This window comes from Macrotis lagotis, chromosome X (genome assembly GCF_037893015.1).
Source record: "Macrotis lagotis isolate mMagLag1 chromosome X, bilby.v1.9.chrom.fasta, whole genome shotgun sequence".
NCBI classification, from domain to species: domain Eukaryota; kingdom Metazoa; phylum Chordata; class Mammalia; order Peramelemorphia; family Peramelidae; genus Macrotis; species Macrotis lagotis.
The window spans coordinates 554,841,359-554,864,196 of NC_133666.1; the positions used below are offsets into that span (position 1 = coordinate 554,841,359).

General features: G+C 35.1%; 1 protein-coding gene across 3 annotated transcripts in view; it reads right to left on the reverse strand.

Moving 5' to 3' along the window:
• RGS22 (regulator of G protein signaling 22) overlaps positions 1-22,838 on the reverse strand; it is a 187,628-nt gene that overhangs the window by 15,539 nt on the left and 149,251 nt on the right. For 2 of the 3 annotated variants that reach the window (XM_074200605.1, XM_074200607.1), the window contains 4 exons: positions 22,513-22,581; positions 15,058-15,129; positions 10,390-10,551; positions 6,018-6,197 (listed from right to left, as the gene is read on the reverse strand). In XM_074200605.1, coding sequence (XP_074056706.1) covers positions 6,018-6,197; positions 10,390-10,551; positions 15,058-15,129; positions 22,513-22,581 — 483 coding nt within the window. The remainder of the gene's footprint in view (positions 1-6,017; positions 6,198-10,389; positions 10,552-15,057; positions 15,130-22,512; positions 22,582-22,838) is intronic. The other variant, XM_074200606.1, reaches the window with a different exon arrangement.

Genomic DNA, 22,838 nt, shown 5'->3' on the forward strand with positions numbered 1-22,838 from the left:
TCCTCCTGACTCCAGGACTGGTGCTCTATCCACTGAGCTACCTAGCTGCCCCTGTTTACTTCCTTTTTAAATAAATACTCAACAGCCCTTCCTTCTCATACACTAAATTTTCCTTGTTTTCAGTAAACTCTTCACAAATCTCTGTGTTTCCTGGTGCTCAAGTGGTGTTTGCGGACTTTGGTTGCATTAATCCAGAGAAACAGCATCCAAAAGGTGCTTCAGTGGACAGTCTTAGAGTCAAGCATCATCAAGACGCCAAATTGGAAGGGATTCTCAAGGATCATCCAGTATGGCTTATTCTTGATTAAGAGTTCCTTTGAGGGGCAGTTAGGTGGCGTAGTGGATAAAGCACCGGCCTTGGAGTCAGGAGTACCTGGGTTCAAGCCCGGTCTCAGACACTTAATAATTACCTAGCTGTGTGGCCTTGGGCAAGCCACTTAACCCCATTTGCCTTGCAAAAACCTAAAAAAAAAAAAAAAAGAGTTCATTTGACAGGATCCTGACAGAGAGTGTTTTATCTCATCTTGAAGACCTTTAGTGATTTCTGAAGGTACCCCATTCCATCTTTAGGTAGTTCTAGCCCTTCACTGAGTGGTAGAGGGATGAAACCAATGAGACCATGAAGATCTGTATTCAAGCATGTCTCTAACCCACAAGTGACTAACTATAAGTAAATCACTTAATCCTTCAAAATATGACAGGTAAAAGGAATTTCACTATGCCAGTGAAATCACAGTTCTGGACCAAAAATTACAATTTATATATGTGTGTATATATATATATATTTATATATATATATATATATATGTATATATATATATATGTATATATATGTATGTATGTATGTATTTGGCTTTGCAAAACAATGGGGTTAAGTATTTAGTGTCAGGCCAGTTTTGAACTCAGGTCCTCCTGACTCTAGGGCCCATTCTCTATCCACTGCTCCACCTAGCTGCTGCCTTCAAGAATACTTAAGATTTTCTACTTCTTTTAACTCAACTAAATGTGACTTTCAACTTTATCATGACTGCTGGTGCTTCACTCTATTTTTCTCAGTATTTGTCTTTATTTTTGTAGCATCTACTACTACTACTACTACCACTACTACCACCACCACTACTACTACTACCACTACTACCACTACTACCACTATTACTACTACTACTACTACTACTACTACTACTACTGACATTTACATCTACCACTAGCTTTGACTACTTCTGCCTACCAGATAAACTCTCTTCCTGGTTTCCTTTGCTAACTTTCCAAATACTTGTGATAGATGCTCATTGATGTTCTTTTCTATATCCACACAGCTAGGTAATTATTAGGTAATTATTAAGTGTCTGAGGCCGGATTTGAACTCAGGTACTCTTGACTCCAGAGCCGGTGCTCTAACCACTGCAACACCTAGTTGCTTCTTCCCAGCATATTTTTAAACCTGCTTCTCATTATTTCACTCTCTGTTAGTAGCAACACTATTCACCTAATCTGCAATATACAAAAAATTTGGTGTTATATTTTTCTTTTCTATCTCTTATTTTAGTTCAGGTATACACTTTTTGCAAATACAAACCTAGTAAAGATATACTTTTATGGTTACACACACTCAAATTGATAATAACAACAGCACAATAGTCAGAAAAGTTGAGTCTGAAGAGCAACTCCCTTTGCTACTGACACTTGTTTATAAAGTATTCCCCCCAAAGTGAATCTTAGTACACTTAGACTTTTGGTAGGCCAGATCTCCATGACAAATGGTTAAACAAGTGCTTTAAATGACTAATGCCATAGGGTTTAGTTAATCCCTTAGGGATCAAAACCTGAGAAGAACAAATAATTTCTAAGATATCTATCTAAGGTAGCTAAGTGGAATAGAGGAAGACCCATATTCAAATCTTGTCTCAGACACTTACTACTTGTGTGACTCTGGACAAGGCACTTACCTCTCTTTGCCTCAGTTTCCTCCTTGTAAAATGAATTGGAAAAGGAAATGGCAAGTAACTCTAATATCTTTGCCAAGAAAACCCCAAATGGGGTCATAGAGAATCAGACACAACTGAAATGACTGAACCACAAAACTATCATGTAAATATTTTGTGGTACTATTATCTGAATTTTATACTTCTCTATTAGACTTAATGCAAATTTTATGAGGTCAGACACTTAAATTCCATGTCTTTTGCTTTGTACTTTGAGGGAGCTTATTTTTTTAAAAGCACCTTACCTTCTCAGTGAACTTAATGAAAGTATATAAAATCTGGTGCCATTAGACTTCCAGATTTCTCTCTGTACTCTTTATCTTACCTCTTCTCTTTCCAATTCACCCTCGACATAGTTGCCAGAATAGACATTACTAAAGCAAGGATCTGACAAGGCTTTGCCCCAGTTCAAGAAGCTTCAGAGATTCCTTTATTCCCCTGGATAAGATCGCATGCTCTGGCTGGCCAGCTTGTCTTCTGCACTGACTGCCCAATACTCCCCTTCAGCGGTCAGTGTGCCAGTCAGACTCCCCGACTTGCTGTCCTCCACACATACTACTCGTATGTTGAGCCCTTGCACCCTTGTTTAAGTTCTCCCCTACCTCACCTTCTTCACCTCTCCCTCAAGGGGCATCAAGGACTGCTCACTACCCAAGAACATCTCAGATCCCCTCAGGTGTTAGGGTACTCAAGAAGTTCATGTTCTAATTAGGGTAACAAGTAACCATGGGCATATGAGGATAAACTGGTGGAAAATTTCAGAGGGAAGGGATGTGTCCCTGCCCTCATTGCTTTTTCCTCTACACTATCCCACTTGGTTATCTTATCAGCTCCCATGGATTCAATTATTTCTCCTATAGAGAAGATTTCCAGATCTTTGGATTTAGGTCTATTCTGCACAGTTCCAGTCCCATACTGACAACTACGGATATTTTATATTAGACATTTTGATTACATAATACACAGAAAAATATACATATAGATATTAGTTTTCTATTAGAAATTATTAGACACAAGCAAATTGTATATTAAGACATCCCAAACTGGATGTCCCATCAATATTTCAAATTCAACATGTCTAAAAGAGAATTCATCATCTTTTGCCCAAACCTCTCCCCTCTTCTAAACTTCCTTATTATTGCCAAGAGCACTTTCATCTTCTCTATCACCTGGGCTTGCAACCTCAGTGTCACTCTGAGCTCCTTTCAGTTAACCCTACCATCCAAAATAGTATCAAACCTTTTAATTTCTATCCTCACAATAGCTTTCATATATATCTCCACTCTATTCCCACCTGAGGCCATCATTATCTCTCCTGTGGTTCACTGCAACATTCTAATTGGCCTCCCTGCCTCATCTCTCCCACCTCCAGTCCATCTTCTAGTCAGCTGCCAAAGTGATTTTCCTTAAGTATTAGGTGGGACTGCACTAGCCTCTCCTACTCAATAAACTAACTACAATGGCGTCTTATTATTTCCTAGATCAAATACAAACTCCTCTGTTTGGCATTTAAATCCTTCATAAACAGGCCCCTTCCTGCATTTTTAGTTTTTACACATTTTATTACATTTCTTGCTGCTCCTCATACATGGAGGATATCTCTCATATCTCATATATATATATATATGTATATGGTTTTTCCATGTGTTTCCCTAATATGTTATAAGTTCTTTGAAGGCAGGGAGTTTTTGTCCTCTTTTAAAATGTCTGGTGCTTATCACAATAAGGGTTTAGTGAAGGTTTATAGATTCACTCTTTCACTATTGATATCTATGCATGGCATTTTTTGAAAATTTTATTAATGTTATATACTAATTTCTAGAAACACATGTAAGGTTTTAAGTTTTATCCACAGCCCTTTTCTCTATCATTTATGTCCTATAAATTAATGTTCACATCTCCTATTCTTCCTTTAACAGCATAATGGTTATCTTTCAGTTTTATAGTAACCAATTTTATAATTTTATCTAGGGATTTTATCTTTATCCTTCTCAGCTTTCAATGATCAGTTTGTTTCTTGCCAAACACATTCTTCTCAATCCTCTTGAGATGTACTCTCTTCATTACCCAGAGCCTATCATTAGGATATCATAAATTTTTGTCCAGAAAATTGAATTCTATTCTTTACTACTATCTGTATAACCAGCTGTTTTCAATTACCATATTCTTTCTCTTTCAAAATAAAAACCTTCTAATGGAAGAATAAAAATGTCTTTTTTTTTGCTCTTAAGTCCCTAAATTTCTAAGTCATGACTTTAAAATCATTTAATGACACATTTCTCCTGGAGAGCTAGGAAGAGGTTGAAGATTCGATAATATATTTTTGACTTGGATATACACCCTAGGAAACCCAAAATATATCTAGATTAATTCTATTAAACTCTATGAATGGTCTTCTCCATTCCCAGGAACTCATCAATAATATATAATATGTAAATTCTCAATCATAAAGCAATCTTCTATTATTTATTCTGACCCTCTCCTTATCTTGCCACTCCTATCATATTTAGAAAACTATCTAAATATTTTTCCTAAGATAACCTATTTTGAATAGCTGGTGGTATTCCTCAAAATTGTACACTTTTAGTTATTTAAACTCTAAGCCCTAAGAGTGTATATATATACTTGGGCTTCATGCTTCAAGCATTTTAGCTAGCTAGCAGTGCTGGCAGTGGATACTGGGCCTAGAGTCAGGAAGATCCAAGTTCAAATTCTGTCTCCAACATTTACTAATTATGTGACCCTGAGCAAGTCACTTAACTTTTGTTTTCCTTAAATCCCACTGGAGAAAGAAATATCCAACCACTTCAGTATCTTTGCCAAGAAAACTCCATGGACAGTTATGGTCCACAGGGTTGTGAAGCATCTGACTGGACTAAATGACTGAACACACACTGGAAAGAGGAGTCAATTAATTCCTGACTCAGGTTCAGCAAATGGGGAATGAATTACAGGTACCAGATGCCAGTGACATTGGTCTTTGACAGAAAATTCAAGCTACTTATTCTGTACCCCAGACATCTCACGTTAAGTTTTTTAAAAGCAATTTCAATTTAAGTTTTTTCTTTGCATTGCCAATACCTAACATATTGCCTTAATTAATATTTGATTTTGTACCTCTACTCTGTCTCAGTTCTCTGTCTCAGTTCTCTCAAATAAGTTATTCTGGACTTCAGTTTCCTAATTTTCTTTTGAAGAAAATAACTGTAACAGATTAAACAGGCAGATTTTTCTTTAACAAACTGTATATTTCATGTAAACTTAGTATTTGAATCTCATCCTCATTTATTTTGTGGATTGCATAAATTTTTCTATCTTCCAAGATATGCATTTGTTTAAACTCACATGTTTTGCACATTTTTATGGCAGCTGATATTCTATTTTTATCTTGTTTATCTTTTCCAATATTTTTATTTATATTTATCATATATATATATACATATATATATATGTGTATATATATATAGTTTTTGCATAGCAATGGGGTTAAGTGGCTTGCCCAAGGTCACACAGCCAGGTAATTATTAAGTGTCTGAGGTCGGATTTTGAACTCAGGTACTCCTGACTCTAAGGCCAGTGCCCCTATCATATTTTTATTGATACTTTTTTTTTTAACAATTCAGTCATTTCCTGATTTATCCCTGTTCCCTCTTAAATACTTTTTTCCTTTGAACAAAGAAAAGCTATTAAGGAAACTGACCTCAAAAGGTGATTGTATCATTTCATTTGAAAAAGAAATGAGGAAAGAGGACAGGCAAGGAAAAGGAAGCAGAGAGGTTTGTAAAATACAAACTAAAATTATAAAAATTCAAATATTTAATAAGTTGTATAGGATGAATCACATGACCTCTGCATCTCAGTAGTATATAGAAATACTTTATATTAAAATAAAAATGATTCTGGAACTGAAGAATCAAATGTTTTCCTTGCCAAATAAATCTATTCATGTTTATCCCTATGAATAGCATAAATGAATACTTTGACTTTTAGTCAGTTTTAAAAGCTGTTTAGCCACATTTCACATAGGTTTCTTACCTGAGCCTCTCTAAATACATAGGGTCCTAATTCTTTCCTGTGCTCTATAATCTTCTGAGCTTGATCAAATGGAAGGTCAATTTGCAGAGTCGGTGGAATACTGGAATTAATAAAGCAGTTGATGATAGCTGTGATCTTATTCTGGATAATAGCATCCTCACAGTGAGAATGGCACAAGTCCTACAGAATGAGAGAAGGGAGGAATAGTCAAATTTTCATATGCTCCCTAGTAACTGTTGTCTAAACCTGCATGATATTCTGCAATCTCTCATTTAACCTCTCTGGACCTCAGTTTCCTCAAAGTTATTTGGATTAAATGACTCTAAGATCTCAGCTGACTTTATTTCAAGCTCTAATACAGATGGCACATCTTTTTAGTCAGTTAATATAAGCATTTATCAGACACTTATATCAGGGTATACTAAAAGACATGGCACTCCTCCCCCAACCTCCCAAAAGAGATGGGAAAGACCCTGCCTCAAGACATTTACACTCTAAATATGTAGATAACATATATAACAAGATACAGTAATAGTAATATATAATACTTATATAGCATTTGAGGTTTGCAAAGTGTTTTATAAATATCTTTGCTCTCTCAATAATCCAACTGCCAGCCTCATCATTCCACTCTCTTACTGCCTCTCTTAAAAGCGACTGAATTTTCTAATTGTCATCTTTTTTCTTGACTTCTCTGCAGTCTTTGACACTGTCCATCACCCTCTTCTTTATACTCTCTCTTTTCTCTGGTTTTTGGGACACCACTCTCCTGGTTCTCCTCCTACCTATCTGGTTTCTTCACTGGATCTTCACTTGGGTCACATCTACTAACCCTGGTGTCAGGGCTCTATCCTGGGCCCTCTTCTTCTCTCCTACTATACCTACTTCACTTGAACTTATCTGTCTCCCATGGATTTAATTATCACCTCTGTGCTGAGGACTCTCAAATCCACTTATCTAGCCCTAATCTTTCTACTGACTTCAGTCATCTGACATTAGATAGACAGGAGACATCTTTGGTGCACAATGTTCAAAAGTGAACTCATTCTCTTTCTCCTAAAACCTTTCCCTGTTATTGTCAAAGGTACATTATTCTCAGTTCCCCAGGCTCTCAAGCTCAGTATCTTTTACCTGCCATATCTAATCTGTCACCAAGGTCTTGCCAATTCACCTCTGTATTGCAGCATCACCTGCTTCTTTTCTTTAATATCATCACCACTTTGGTATAGGCCCTGGAGTTAGGAAGACCTGACTGGCTATGTGATCCTGGGCAAGTCACTTAACCCTGTTTGACTCAGTTTTCTGATCAGTAAAAGGTGCTAGAGAAGGAAACAGCAAACCATTCCAATATCTTTCCCAAGAAATCTCCAAATAAGGTTGGACATAACTGAAAAATAATTGAGTTTTTTAAGTATCTGAGGCAAGATTTGACCCAAAGTAAAATACTAAGGTCAAGTATTCTTTCCAATTTCTCACCTATATCTATCTATACCAAGTAGACGGAAGATATCCTTACAGTGAGCATGAGTTCATGAGCAGCTAGGGGTACCATGAATGACCTCCAATAAAATGGGATTTAAATTGATCCTTGGAGGAAGCCAAGGGAAAGGCAAAGGTAAGGAGGGAGAAAGTGTCCACGGGGGCCATGCTCTTGATATTCCTCAGCTGGTTTGTATTAGATCAATTTTTATGAACCTCCCTCACAGACTTCTTAAAGATAATGACTGGGGCTAATATCTTTTTGTCCATACTATCCAGCACAGTGACCTGAACATAAAAGACATTTCATATTTACTGAACTGAAAATTGTTTCCTTAATGAAGATACTTTAACCAAAAGGGTACTTTAATTGTAATATCAAAAGACATAATGTATTAACAGACCTGAGAAGCTGGAAAGAGATAATATAAGTATTCAAATGAGAAAGTATATACAAAGCACTTTGCAAACATTAAACTAGATTACAAATTAAATTGCAAAATACTTGAGGAGCATCAGATATTTTTTAAATAGTAATTTTGATTTTTCTTAGAATTAAAGAACTCTTGAGAGTTAATACATTCAATTCAAAGTCATTCTAAGCCAAAAATTCTGAAATTTCTCCTCCTGGGTAGTTTACATAAACAACTGGGTCAATGGGAAAGACTAAGACTATTTGCCATTTAAGACAATATAAGTTTATTCAAGTATGGAATGGAAAACCAGACAATTGCACACAAATAAAGTAATTACGGAGGTAGGCCATGCTTATGATTTCTCTAGGTACACATTATATTGTCTCATTTTCTTCCTCTGTCATATGGTATAACTTGGCTTACTATATAGCTGTATGAAATTTATAATTCAATATGTATGTGATCAAATTTATCATAGATATAGGGGAATTTTTAAAAGGGATAAGAGTACATTGGGTTAGAATGATAGAGCAACTTAAAAAAAAGAAATTTAATAGGACTAAAAATAAAGTTTCAAATTTGGATTTAAAAAAAAATTGTTGGACTTCTGATGAGATGGTTAGTGAACTCTTCTAGGTATTTCTAGTTCCTTTCTCCCACATCTCAAAAACTGGAAAAAATAAGTCAAAAAAAGAAGAGAAAGAAAAGGAAAGAAACCATCTTAAAAGCAATCCTCCTCACAAAAATAACAAAAAGAAAGAAAGAAAGAAAAAAATGCAAGAGGCCCTACTATCAATGCCCTTCCCTGTGGTTAAGGCTCTGTTGCAAGGGTTCTGAGGGCTAATAGTGTCAGAGGAAACTGAATCAAAGTTAGCTTGGAACTAATATCTGGTATAGTAGGGAATCAATGAGAAACTACAAGAGCCACTCCTAGCAGCATTTCTTTTCAAAAACAACCCAGGAGATAATTGTGGATGGGGTGTTTCTGTTTATGTGTGATGAAAGGAAATAAGAAAGCAAAAGAACACTCCTATTATGACAAAATACTATGGGGTAAAAGAATGTCAGAACAAAACTCTTAAATCTAAGAGTGTTCAAACCAAAAGGTCTCATTTAAAAATAAAAATAGAAGGATAAGGAATGAAAAGACAGTTTAGAAACTACAAAACCTTTGCAAAGAAGTATAAGACAAAAATTTTTATAATTAAATTCAAAGAGAAAAGGTCAAGTAGTGATCTCTTCATCCCCAGAAGTGTTCAGTCAGAGGCCTTACTGTTGAAATAGTTAATTGAACTAGTTGAACTAGATAATTGTGAAGTTTCCTTTGAATTAGTTTTTTATTCTAATTTAACAATATGAAAATAAACTGCCTTTATCTAATCATTCATTCTTCTTTGGAAAAGAGAAAATTAGACTCAGAAAATTTGAATTCTAGCTCAGCCAGTTACAAAGTTGGGGTTGACTATGGAAAAATATCTTTTGTTGTAAAGTATAATAATGTTCATATAACATATAAGCTTTATATAATTATATTAATATAAAATATTTATAAAAAGTAATAAATGCTCATATTGCCTAATCACAAAGCTAACAAGAAGAAAATGCATTGTAAACCTTAACATGCTATATAAATGTTAATTATTCCTATAGAATCTTTTTTCTCTTCATTGTTATCTTTGTAAACGTGGTCTTTGTTATAGCTCCTAAATATGAATTGAAGAAATTTATCTTTAGTTTCCTGAACTACAGTAGAAAACATAGAAATATGACAGAAAAATATATGATATTGAGTGATTTGATTTTTATGTCCCTTGTTCTCAAAGACCACCAATGTCATCAGGGTGGTGATACTATGACAAGTACACGAATTGTATTTGAGTGAGGGGTTGCTTTGCTAATCACTAGCCTCACTTTCTTCCAGAGCCATCTGGGTCCAGTGGCCAGATATGGAATAGGATGATTGGAGATGACCTTGGATGCAAAGTAATCAGGGTTAAGTGACATGCCAAGGTCCCATGGCTAGTAAGTGTCAAATGTCTGAGACTGGATTCGAATTCCTGTCCTCTTGACTCCAAGGCCACTGCACCACTTAGCTTCCCAGTTATGTATGGTATATTTATAAACTATATGCAGAAATAAGAAATAAGTGTTTTAAGTTCAATTATAATTAATATAATGGCATATTACTATAAGTCAAATTTAATTCATCTTAAAATGGACAAGTTTTCTTCATAGTTCACTAGTATTTCATAAGCACAAAAAGATCTAGAATATTAACATTTTTGTTATTATCCAACAGTTGAAAAATTGAACTTTAATGTTTCTATGTAGATGAAGAAAGGAACAATGTATCAAAATTAAATTACTGAAAAACAAACCTATCAACTACACATTTTTTATTCACTTAAAAATATGAAATTTCAATGCATTTTTCTCCTCATCATAAATAAATGGCTTATTTCAATTTATTACAGTACCTTATATTTTTGAACCTCTTGCCAGAAGAGCACTCCATTTTCCAATAACTCTCCTTTTACTGATACAAAGCGTTGAAACGATGCTGCTATTAGAGGGTTCAATAATGCTTTACGGAAAGCAATAATGCTAGTAGATGAAGCTATCCATTTACTCTCCTCAGGCTGTCCATAACAGAGAATACAACAAATGAGCTTTGTGGTTTTTTTTTTTTAAATCTTCTCAAACCTTCCAATAAAAAGGCATTAGTTAGGTTAAATTTTCTAACCCCTATTGCCTAGTCCTTACTTTTTCAAAGTTATGTCATAAATATAATAGATCTTGGCATTTTCTTTCCTCAGGTCTACTGTCTACTGTCTTGTCTCTTTTGGGGGCTGTGAAGCAGAGGGAAAAACATTTTTTAAATGGGTGGAGTGTAGAAAAAATGAATTATTTAAAATAAAAGATGATATTGTATAATAATGAAAACTGTCATAAATTATAACTGTGATCATAAACTATTTTTTATTGCACAATATGAACTTTGTGCTAAAAGAGAACATACAAATCACTTAGAAAATGCAACAGTTTTTAATATAAAGATCAATTTAGCCAATCCTGCTTAAAGTATGTCACCATTATCTAGAAACAGAGATAACCAAAAGTATTACTCTAGAAAAAGGAACTAGTAGAGAAGTGCAGTTCAGTATCAACCAACCATTACCCATATAGTGACCAAGTCTACTAAAGGCTTATTCTGATATCTTGATACCTGAGTTTGATCCAGTATTCTCAAAGGATATTGTCAGCATAGTGCTTATTGTGGCCAAGTCCTATGACAACCTGTAAAGGTTTTGAAAATAGGCTTGGTGACATACTATGTTTGCCATTCAAGAACCAGCCTACAGAAGAATTTCATTACAACCCTGACTGCAGGATGATGAAGTTTTCAATCACAGAAACTCTCAAAAACCACCTGTTAAATTGTAAAGGATTCCTTGAGCCACTGAAATGCATTGGCAGAAGGAAAATGAAAAAAGGACCAAGATGAAAAGAGAAACCTGATGTAGTTCTAATGTAAAATATGCCATCATTTAAAAAGGAATCTCAGTTCATCCTTCATACTCTTTTTATTTCATAAAAATTTTATTATCTTGGAATTAGAAGGGACTTTGAACAACCCCCCTAATTTGGATATCTAGGTATGAATTGCCTTTATAACATTCAATTGAATAGATATTTATTAAATACCTAGGTTGAATTGTATAGCAGAATACTTTTCTAAGTCCTATGGAAGATAAATGTTTAGAAGAGACAGGGTTTATACCCACAAGGATCTTAAAATCTAGTGGAAACCTTGAGGAGGTATCAATTTGCCTCTGCTTGCGGATCTCCTCCCAGGAGAATGAACTTACTACTTCATCAAGAAAGCATTTATTAAATTATGTCAGACATCACATTAAACACAAAGATAACAATAAAAGTCACTGCCCTCAGGAAGCTTACATTTTAAAGGGGGGGTCACATTTATAAATTCATATTATGTAAAGAATATATGTAAAATGAATACAAAGTGACTTTTGGGAAGGAAAGAACATCAGCTATGGGGATCAGGAAAACCTTAAAAGGAGGAGCTTTAGCAGAATCTTAAAGGAGACAGAATGTAGAGGAAGGGCATTTAAGGCATAAGGAGCAGTTCTAGCAAAGGCACAGAGATGAGAGATGGAATATTCTTGTCTAAGGAACAGCATGAAGGCTAGAAGGGACTAGTATTATACATTGAAGCTGGAAAGGGAGGTTGGAGACATGTTGCTAAGGGTTTTAAATGGCAGGCAGTGTGGAACCATGCAAAGTTGCCTCTAAGTAAGGAAAATGACTTTAGAGACTGTGTGGAGAATGGTCAGTGGTGGGAAGCAGATTGCAGAGGAAACGATCAGGAGACCACTGAAATAGTCCAGGCAAGAAGGAAGCAATGCGGGCCTCAACTCAAGTATGAATGGAAGGAATAGGTTATATGGGAGAGATGATAAAGAAATGTTGAGACTTGGCAACCAGTTGACTGCTGGGCAAGTGAGATTGAGGAGTCAAGTCTAACACCAAGACTGTGATGCTAGGTGAATGGAAGAATGATGGTGCCCTTGAAAGTAACTGGAAAGTTTGGATGTGAAGTGAGTTGAGGGAAAGAAATAACAAGAAGGTCTTAGATATGTTGAACTTGAGATGTCTAGAATAATCGGTTGGAAGTATCTGATAGATAGTTGTTGATGTGAATCTAGAGCAAAGGACAGTACAGGGCAGTTTACATTTAATTCAATTAAATTCATTATACATTGATTAAGTGCCTCCTATGTGCTAAGGGTTAGGGATTCAATTAAGGAAAGGAAAGACAGTCTCTGCCCCCAAAGAACTTACCATCTAATGGGGAAAACAATTTACAAAAGAGAAACGGAAAGGGGGGAGGACTATATACCAAAAGGTCCCTGGTGTGTGGTGCGAAATAAAATGAATGTAAATGAGCATATTAACCACAATATGTATAAAATGTAGTTAAAACCAAGCACAACTATTGGTGAAACATGAAATATATAGGTCAGGGAGTCATTTGTATAGTGAAGATTAAACCCATGGAAGTATATGAGGGCACCACTTGAGAGAGTGTGGATAGAATGAATAAAAGGGAAGTTTGAAACAAAGGTAAATATTAAATTTGCTAATGACACAAAACAAGGAGGAATCACTAACATGTTTGATGACAGATTTAGAATCCAAAAAGATGCTGAAATGCAGTAATGTTGACCAAATACAATTAGATGAAATTTATTAAGGATTTGGAGTAAAAAAAAAAATCAGATTAGAGAATCATTCAAAACGATAAGGGACCTCAGAAATAATTTTTTTCTAATTTCTTCCTTTTACAGGTGAGGAAACTGAGTCCCAGAGATAAATGACTTACTCCAAGTCACTCAGGTTTTTAAGTAGAGGAGTCAGAATTTTGAATCCAGGTCCCTGCCTTCTATTTAGCATGTTTTCCATTGTAGTAGAGACAAGGAAAACAAAGAGCAGCTTTTTCTGACAGTTTCCTGAGAACTCAGAGGCAGAGTGAAGGGTGTGTTATGTTGATTAACAGAGCTACAGAGATCTTCATAGATGTTGAAAGGCAGTGTCAGGACTGCTGTGAGGTGAGGGAGTCCTTTTTAATTCTCTCCTGTTCAGGCCACATCTGGCTGGCACATTAAGTTCAGCTCCAAAAACTCTTCCTTCAATTCTTTCTACTTTAAGAAGGAGAGAAAGCTGTTGTGGCATAAAGAGACAGGGAGATCAGTGTTTTCAAGTTCTGCATCTGTTCCATACTGGGTGGGGGGTGGGGGGGGATTGTAAACAAGTCTCTTCACCTCTGGCCCCAGGCTACTCTCTAATACTATAGATAGAAGAGAAAGTACCAATCTACATCATTAGAGAAAATTCCTCACTTAATACTCATAGGTGGTTTAAAAAAAAATAAAGAGATACTCGAGGGTACCTGGAGAAGACTGCCCAGTATGGCCACATTAAGTTTGATAGAAAGAAATGGATTTGGTTACCTGAGAGATGAGAAAAAATTGAGGTGGGGACATGAGCACCACAAATATTTGAGGAGTTAGCCTGGGGAAAGAGGGATTAGACTTTTTCTGGGCCACAGAGAGAAATAGGGAGAAATGCGCAACACTTCCCAAGAGGAAAATTTGTACCTGAGGAAAGTGAGAAACTTCCTAATAATAGAGTTACCTAGAAAAAGAATAGCCTGTCTGGAGAGAGATAGTGAGGTTCCTGTTACAAGAAACCCTTAACAAAAGCTGCATAATCACTTGTAGGGGATATTGCCAAGGAAATTCTTGTTCAGGCATAAGCTAAATGGCTCCATTGCCTTTCAACTGAGAGTCTGTGAATCTATCTAAGACCTATTATGAAGAATTGTTGCTGTTGCTGTTTGTCTGTCTTTCTTGAAGAAAACCACATCAAGGGGGTGATGCCATGACATGCATATGAACTGGATTTGAGTGAGAGGCTGATGTGCTCAGTCACCAGTCTCATTTTCTCCTCCAGATCTGGATCCAGTGGACGACTGGAGGTGGCCCTGGATGAGGAATTAATACATAAAGGGAACCAGTACAGGAATCATGTCTTGTAGTAAAGTGAAGTGACTGAGTTACAAGCAAGGATATCAATGCAACTTAAGTTCATACTGATGGAAACCATAAAAAAACTGCTAATTTATGCAAAAGTATAAGGATGGTAAGGTGATAGAAAGACAATTCTGATCAGTTTGACAAAACATAGAATTTGGGGGGGGTTAAAAAAATAGACATAAATGTCAGCAGTGTCAGAAGGAGTTGAAGGAAAAAAACAAACCAAAAAAAGGACACCAAGGCAGAGTCAAGGGAACCCTGGGAATGAAATACAGGAGTTAAATACAAGAAAATAATGGAAACAGAGAGTGCCTAGAAGCTGACAGTTGTGACAAGGTTGGATCTTTAGAATTCATTGGGAGGAATATGCACATGTAAGAAAGTCAAAACACAGGCAAATAGTCAAGAACCAGGGAAAATATAGGGATTAATTAGATCAATATATGATAGAAAAAGTTAGAAATCTGGCAAGCAGTCAGTACCGCAGAAATGAGGTACCATCAGTGAGGAGAGTTGAACTCCTACCTCAGACCGGATGCCTGTTGCAAACTTCTTGCTGGAACAGGAGCCAGTCCCAAGAGATGGCCTGCCTGAGGCCTGCAGGGTAAGTAAGTAAACTATATTAGGAATTTTAATTCACATGACTAGTCTGTGGGAACAAGGGCAGATCTTGATAAATAAATGCATACAACAAGAGGAATTAATTACATTATGTGAAGGTTGCTCTGAAATAAATTCCATTATACTTCATAAAAAAAGATATTGTTAGATGAGCATTCTTGAGCATAATCATACAACAAAAAAGTGTTATTGTCCACTCATAACCATTCTATGAAAGTGGTAAAGTTGTTACTGCTATTGTCATATTGTCACATAAATTAAATATACATGAAAAGTAAACACACAAGACATATAATGGTGATCAGGTATTCTGTTATTTACTAATGACTGTTGGAAAAACGTTGTACAATAGTGTATATTGATAATCTAGATTTTAAGAAAGTATTCTTGATGATTAGGGTCATTAATCTTTGCAGAGATTGCTGTGGGATGTTAAGAAACAACTTTGGAAATTTTTTTTAAAGATACTTATAGTATTTTCCTCTTAAAAAAACTTAAAAATAATGCCCCACAGAGAACAGAGTGAGACATTTTTCTATCCTATGACAACTTCCACAAGGGAAGTCCATAACACTGGGGCGAAGGATTGCAGGAGCACCAGTGATGGGCTTTAAGAGGTAACCAAAGTAGTGGCAGCAGCTTTGGGGGCACTCAGTCCAGAGATGGCAAGGGGGTCAAACAGATGGTCAGAAAGAATTTACAGGGGATCCTTTGGCAGTTGGTACTGCTTGGCAACTTTACTGTCCATAGACAGTTCTGAGCCACAGTTCTGGGGCAGAGAGAAGCTTGTTATTAGTCACGAAGTAATAGGAACCTTGGAAGACCAAGAAGAGTACGAGAGCAAGGGATCTGGTCACAATTCCAAGGCAAAGAGAAGCAATAGTAAAAACCGAGAGTAGACCAAGAGAACATTGATTACAACTCTTCTAGGATTGCACTACCTTTGAAGTACCAAAAACTTGCAGATCTTTGGAACTAGCTCTGAACACCTGAAAACATACAAAAATGCCTAAAGTTTAGCACAGTGTCTCCTCACCCCCAGGAGGATAGAGTCTAACTTTAACAGTCTGTGAAAATGAGTAAACAACCAAGAAAAACTTGACCATTAAAAGCTACTATGGTGGAAGGGAAGATAAAGACCCACACTTAAAAGAAAAAAATAATAATGCAGGAATTCTTATTGGCCTTGGGTCCAATTAGTAAGAATCCCTGGAAGGGTTAAAGAAAGAGGTGAGTGGTAGAGGAAAAACATGGGGAAAGAAGTGAGGGCAATATGAGAAAATTATGAAAAGAATTAACAGCTTGATTAAAAAAAGGCATATAAATACTGAAGAAATAGATAAATTGGTAAAGTGGGAGGGGAAGTAACGGTTAGAAATAAAATAGACTTTTGAGGAGAGACAGAACAAAAAAGAGAGAGAAGAATAAACAGAAGAAAATGAAACGGAGGAAGATACAAAGTAATCATAACCATGAGTATAAATGAGATGGATTTAGCAGTTAGCAGAATGGATTAGAAACCAAAATATAACAATGTTGCTTGCAAGAGATATACAGAATAGTTTTACAAAAATTCACTAAAGAAAAGAATACATTTAAAAGGAGACTTGATCCAATGGGAAAAACAAAAGTAACAAAAGCTCACCAAAGAAAATAATTCCTCAAGAATTAGAATTTTGCAAGGGAAAGTTAATGACTCCATGAGAGTCAAGAAATCAAAAGAAGAAAAAAATAGAAGAAAATGTAAAATATCTCATCAGAAAAACAACTGACCTGAAAAACAGATTGATAAGACATGTCCAAAAAAAAAAGTCTAGATAACACATTTCAAGAAATTATAAGGGAAAATTGCCCTAATATCTTAGATCAAGTAGGTAAAGTAGAAACTGAAAGAATTCACTAGTTACCTCCTAAAATGAACTCTCCTAGGAATATTATAGTCAAATTCTGGAATTCTCAAGTCAAGGAAAAAATATTGCGAGCGGCCAGAAACAATTCAAAATATCATGGAGCCACAATCAAGATCAAACATGCTTTAGAAGCTTCCACATTAAAGGAGCAGAGGTCTTGGAATATGATACTCTGGAGGGCAAAGGAGCTAGGATTACAACCAAGAATAACTTACCCAGTAAAATTGAGTATATGGACCTTTAGAGGAAAAAATGATTATCTAATGAAAATTAGGACTTCCAAGCAATCCTGATGAAAAGACCAGAGCTGCTTCTCAGCAATATAATGATTCAAGACAATTGCAAGACTCACACACTATCCATATGTGGAAAATACTATCCACCCACATCCAGAGAAAGCTGATAGAATCTGAATGCAGATTGAAGTATACTATTGTCACTATTTTTTCTTAATTTTTTCTTTTTTGTTCTTTCTTCTTTCATAATATGACTAATATGGAAATACGTTTTACATGATTGTATATATGTAACCTATATCAAATTGCTTACCATCTTAGGGAAGAGGGAGGGGAAGGAGGAAGAAAATTGGAAATGAAAAATATTATTAAAAATGAATGTTGGGGGGCGGCTAGGTGGTGCAGTGGATAGAGCACTGGCCTTGGAGTCAGGAGTACCTGAGTTCAAATCCGGCTTCAGACACTTAATAATTACCTAGCTGTGTGGCCTTGGGCAAGCCACTTAACCCCATTGCCTTGTAAAAACTAAAAAAAACTAAAAAAATGAATGTTGGGGGTCAGCTAAGTGGCACAGTAGATAGAGCACCAGTCCCAGAGTCAGGAGGGCCTGAGTTCAAATCTAACCTCAGACACTTAATAATTACTTAGCCGTGTGACCTTGGGAAAGTCACTTAATCCCCTATTGCCTCGCAAAAAAATAAAGTCAAAAATGAATGTTAAAAAATTGTCTTTACATGTAATGGGAAAAATAAAATACTATTTTTTTTAAAAAAAGTAATAATAGGCAAGGGAAAAAAAGACCTGAACTGAGTAGTAAATCTGACATTCAAATAGAAACATAAAAGCTTTAAACATCAAAGAGTAAACATAAAGGACTCAATAGCATTAAACTATTTACATGTCTATATGGTAAGAGGATACATGTTAACTTCTAGAAATTTTATTATTATTGGAACAGTTAGAGTCTGCAGAGATAGAGGGTATAGGTTTTCAGATGATCTTCAATAAAAAAGAATGTAGAGGTAAAAAGAGAAATACACTGGGGGGGAGAGAAAAGTAGAATGGAACAAATTTTCTAAGATAAAAGAGAAATGCAAGGAAGAGCTTTTATAGTGGGGGGAAGGAAAATATTGGCTAGAGTTGGAGTAGAGGGTCAGTGCTTGAATCTCACTTTTAGTCAAATTGGTTCAAAGAGGGAACTGTCTCTTTTTCTACACACACACACACACACACACACACAAACACACACGTGAGATAGAAGAAAGGGATAAGATATATTGGAGGAAAGGAGATGTAGGAGAGAAATTAGGGGAAATAATGGTTAGAAGTTAAACAGACTTTTGAGGAAAGATAGGATAAAATGAGAAGGAGAAATAAAAATAAACAAAAGAAATGATATGGAGGAAGATACACAGGAAAAACAACTATGAATGTGAATGAGATTAATTTAGCTGTAAAACTGAAGCCAATAGCAGAATGATTTAGAAATCAGAATCTAAAAATAAGTTGTTTACAAGATGCCCTTGAAAAAGACACACAGAAGAAGTGGAAAGACTAGAGTTGAGTCTAATATAGTTCAAATATATATAATAAATAGGGTAGAAATGGAAATCGTGGTCTCAACAGAGCAAAGGCAAATATAAACCCTAATTCAAGGGGATAATCAGGGACATGACATTTGGCTAAAAGATACCATAGACAACCAAGAAATTTCTCTGATAAAAGCTGTATTTCTCAAATATATAGGGAAATTTGCCAAATTTTTAATAAGAGAAGTCATTTCCCAATGGACAAATGATCAAAGGATATATAAAGGTAGTTTTCAGAAGAAGAAATCAAAGCTACCTATACTCATATTAAAAAAAAACTCTAAATCACTTGATTAGAGAAAGGCAAATTAAACAACTATGAGGTACCATCTCATACCTATCAGAAATGACAAATGCTGGAAGGGATAAGGGAAAATAGGTATATGAATGAACTTTTGGTGGATCAGTTCACTAGTCCAACCATTTTGAAGAACAATCTGGAACTATGCCAAAAGGGCTATAAAACAGTTGTAAAAGAGATAAAAGGAAAAGGATGCATATGTATAAAAATATTTATAACAGCTTTTTGTAATGACAAAGAACTGGAAATTGAAAGGATATTCATCATTTGGGGAATGGTTGAACAAGTTGCAGCATATAACTGTGACGGAGTATTACTATGTCATAAGAAATGATGATGAGAGAGTAGTTACTGGGGAAAAAAATTGCATTAGCTATATGAACTAATACAAAATGAAGTAAGAGGAACTGAGAGATCATTGTGTAAAACAAGCACAATGTTATAATGATGATGAACTCTAAGATTTGTTTATTCTCATCAATACAGTGATCCAAGGCAATTCCAAAGGACTCATACTGAAAATAAAACAACTATCCACCTCCAAAGAGAGAATTGATGAACTCTTGAGTAAAAATTGAAATATTTTCTTGCTTTTTGCTTTTTTCTTGCAATATGGCTGACATGGAAATACATTTTACATGATTCCACAAGTATATTTCATATTGTTCAGCTTCTTAGTAGGTGATGAGAGGTTTAAGAGGGAGGGAGCAAATCTGGACCTTAAAATTTTAAAAGAAGCTAAAAAAGTAATAAATATTTTTAAAAAATAAATACTTTTTCTAGGAGAGTTTAATAATACCTAAAGTTTAATAATACCTAAAGACTAGAGGAAGGATTAAGAGACCTTTAAAAAATTTCAGGTCTAAGATTCTATAATTCTATGAAAGAAAAAATAGTCAACAATCTGTAAGAGTTAGATCCTGAATGGGTAGTTTGAGTATACTTAGGTTGTTAAAAAATATAAAAAATCAAGTTAGTGACTATGTCTAAGCTATTGTAATTGTCATTTTATTGAGATTTTAATATGAATTTGGGTTTTCATCACTGTAAGGGTTGGAAACTTCTTATCAATGCAGATTATCAGGCAATCTTCACTTTTTGTGTCCAAAGGTCATATAGCTGGAACATGCCAGTGGCAGACTTGAACCTTGGGCATTCCTAATTCCAAAGTCAGCCTTCCATTTGCTACACTATGTTGCCTCTCATTCAAATTATATTCCATATTAAAATAATTTTGAAGTACTATATTTCTACTTAAAGCTTGGTTATGGAGGAAAATTTTTTAAAAATACTTTGTTCCTTCAAAATATATATTATCCTTTATAACTAGAATCATCCTAAGCATTTTTCTACATTGGTAAGCATTTTAGAACAGTCAAACTTTTTAAGAGACAGGGATGTTAAAGATCAATCTTTACCTTTTATCACCTCCTATATTTTGGACATCAACAACTCATTTAAATAGTTCAAATTCTAAATAGTGTAACTGTATGCAGTATCTTCTCATCATTTCCTTCCCCCCCTTAATTTAGTGTTGATTCTGATCTCTGTAATAACTAGCTGATGGTGTAACTACACACAGACAGATGATTCTGACATGACTCCTACATCACTGAGCTGTAATTTCCTGCCTGTTAAGAAATAATCCATTTCATGTGTACATGTGGTGTTGTTCAATGCTTGCCATGTCCAATGCCTTCAGATTATCTTCTTGAGGAAAGTAATCACAATATAGAGGTATGAGTCTTCCAAGTTGTCTTTAAGCCTTTGTCCTCTTTTCTTTCTTAAACTTGAAACATATTTTCCAACCTATTTTTTCCACTAATCTCTCCTATGCTCATTTTTTTTTTTCAGTGAAATCAAAGATTCAAAAGTTATGTTGACTTGGCTTGGTATATCTTGTCAAGTTCTTCATAGAAGGTCTCGACTTCTATACTCTAAAACAGATACTGATGGTTAAGTGAATTATTTTCATAGTGATCTTTTTACATATGTTCATTATGAAAACTTCAAGGTAAAATGAGTTTCCTGTGAAATGTTTCCTGTTGCTCTTCAGCAACAGATGAAGCCAACTCAAAAAAAACCTTTATCTTTCCAAGGAGAACCTGCTAACCATTCCTCCATTTAATTTCAACTTCCTTTTGTCTTCCTTTTGCATTTATTGCAAAAATGCCAACATTCATGTGGTTTATTTTCCAATAATATGTCAAGTCCTTGGCCACTGGACAATTCAAGTAACTCAGTATTTAAATCAAAAGTCTTTTAAAATTTTAAGAAAAGACTATCTTGTTAAGGGAATCTTAACATTTTAATAGGAAACATACTCTGGAGTTTAAGAATAATTTTATTTTTGTGGTTTATATAACATGTTCATATTATGGAAAGTCTTTCTAAATATGAGGTTATTCCACCTCAATTAATGAAATTACAAGGCATTAAGAATAAGCATGGTCACCCTCTGATATTTTAAATGTCTGAACAAGATGGTTTATGCCCTGTGATCTCTAAGAGGTAGACATCTCTTTGATTAGGTCAAGAAGGAATTAGAAACTGGATAACCAAGTAGATGTCCCTGGCTCAGGGGCTTTAAAGTAGTGAGGGGTTTTTCCATCAGTGAGTCACTTAGTTCTGGTTTGTATTAGTGTAGCAAAACCACTAGAAGGTAGAATGTATGAGCCTCCCATGATCTTTGGCAAAAACACACCTATGTATAGAAAACAGCTCAGAAAATGTAGTAAAAAATGCAGCTGGTGCTGACCTTGTGATACAGAGCTGTCACTGAGCACTGACAACTCTCACTGTAGTTACTGACATAAATTGCTTTCCTTCATATTCTACTGTCCTACTGTTTTACTTGGTTTTAATAAGAAAATAGGATAAATGTGAACAAATTTGCATTATGGCAACAAGTCTGAGTTTTTTCATGCTCTTTAAAATATAAAATTGGAAAATCTCAAATGAGGTATCACATAATGATTTTAATCATTATCAAAGTAATATTTATCTTAGCTCTGATAATGCTAAGATCAAAGTGTTTTGTGAAAATTTAACTTGTTGATTTGATACATATTTTGCTTTCTCTTTTGTGTTTAAAAGGAAACTACTTTTAATGATATATGCTCAATAACCTATGTTGGGATGAATTAGCTTATGTCAATACTTCTCTTATTTCTTTAATCAGTTAAGGATAGATGTCAACAATTTTGGTCTTTGTTACTAAGAGAGTTATGTTTCCAGTAAGAGTCCACAAAGCAGGAAGGTACAGAAAATAATATTTTGACAAAAAAAAATAGATCTTCCAAGAAAGAAAGTACAAAACTTGCCTTCCAAACCCCAAATTTCTCTCCATGTTTCTTGAATATTAAATCTTCAGCTATATCCTCCATCTGAAACTAAACATAGGTTAAACACAGAATTAATTATATAGGATGTACTATCATAGGATGCAACAAGCTTCCTGTATCTTATCACCACAAGATTTCTCACTCACCAACCGAGATGAATCTCAGTTTATTGGCAGCTTCTTCAGGTTTCAAGATTCTATTGCTTACCTAGATTCCAAAAACCAGGTCCCCTTTAGGGAGAAGACTCAGTAGTTTCTTTTTCTATCACTCTTCCTACCCCTAATGATTGTCAAACCAATCTTTTA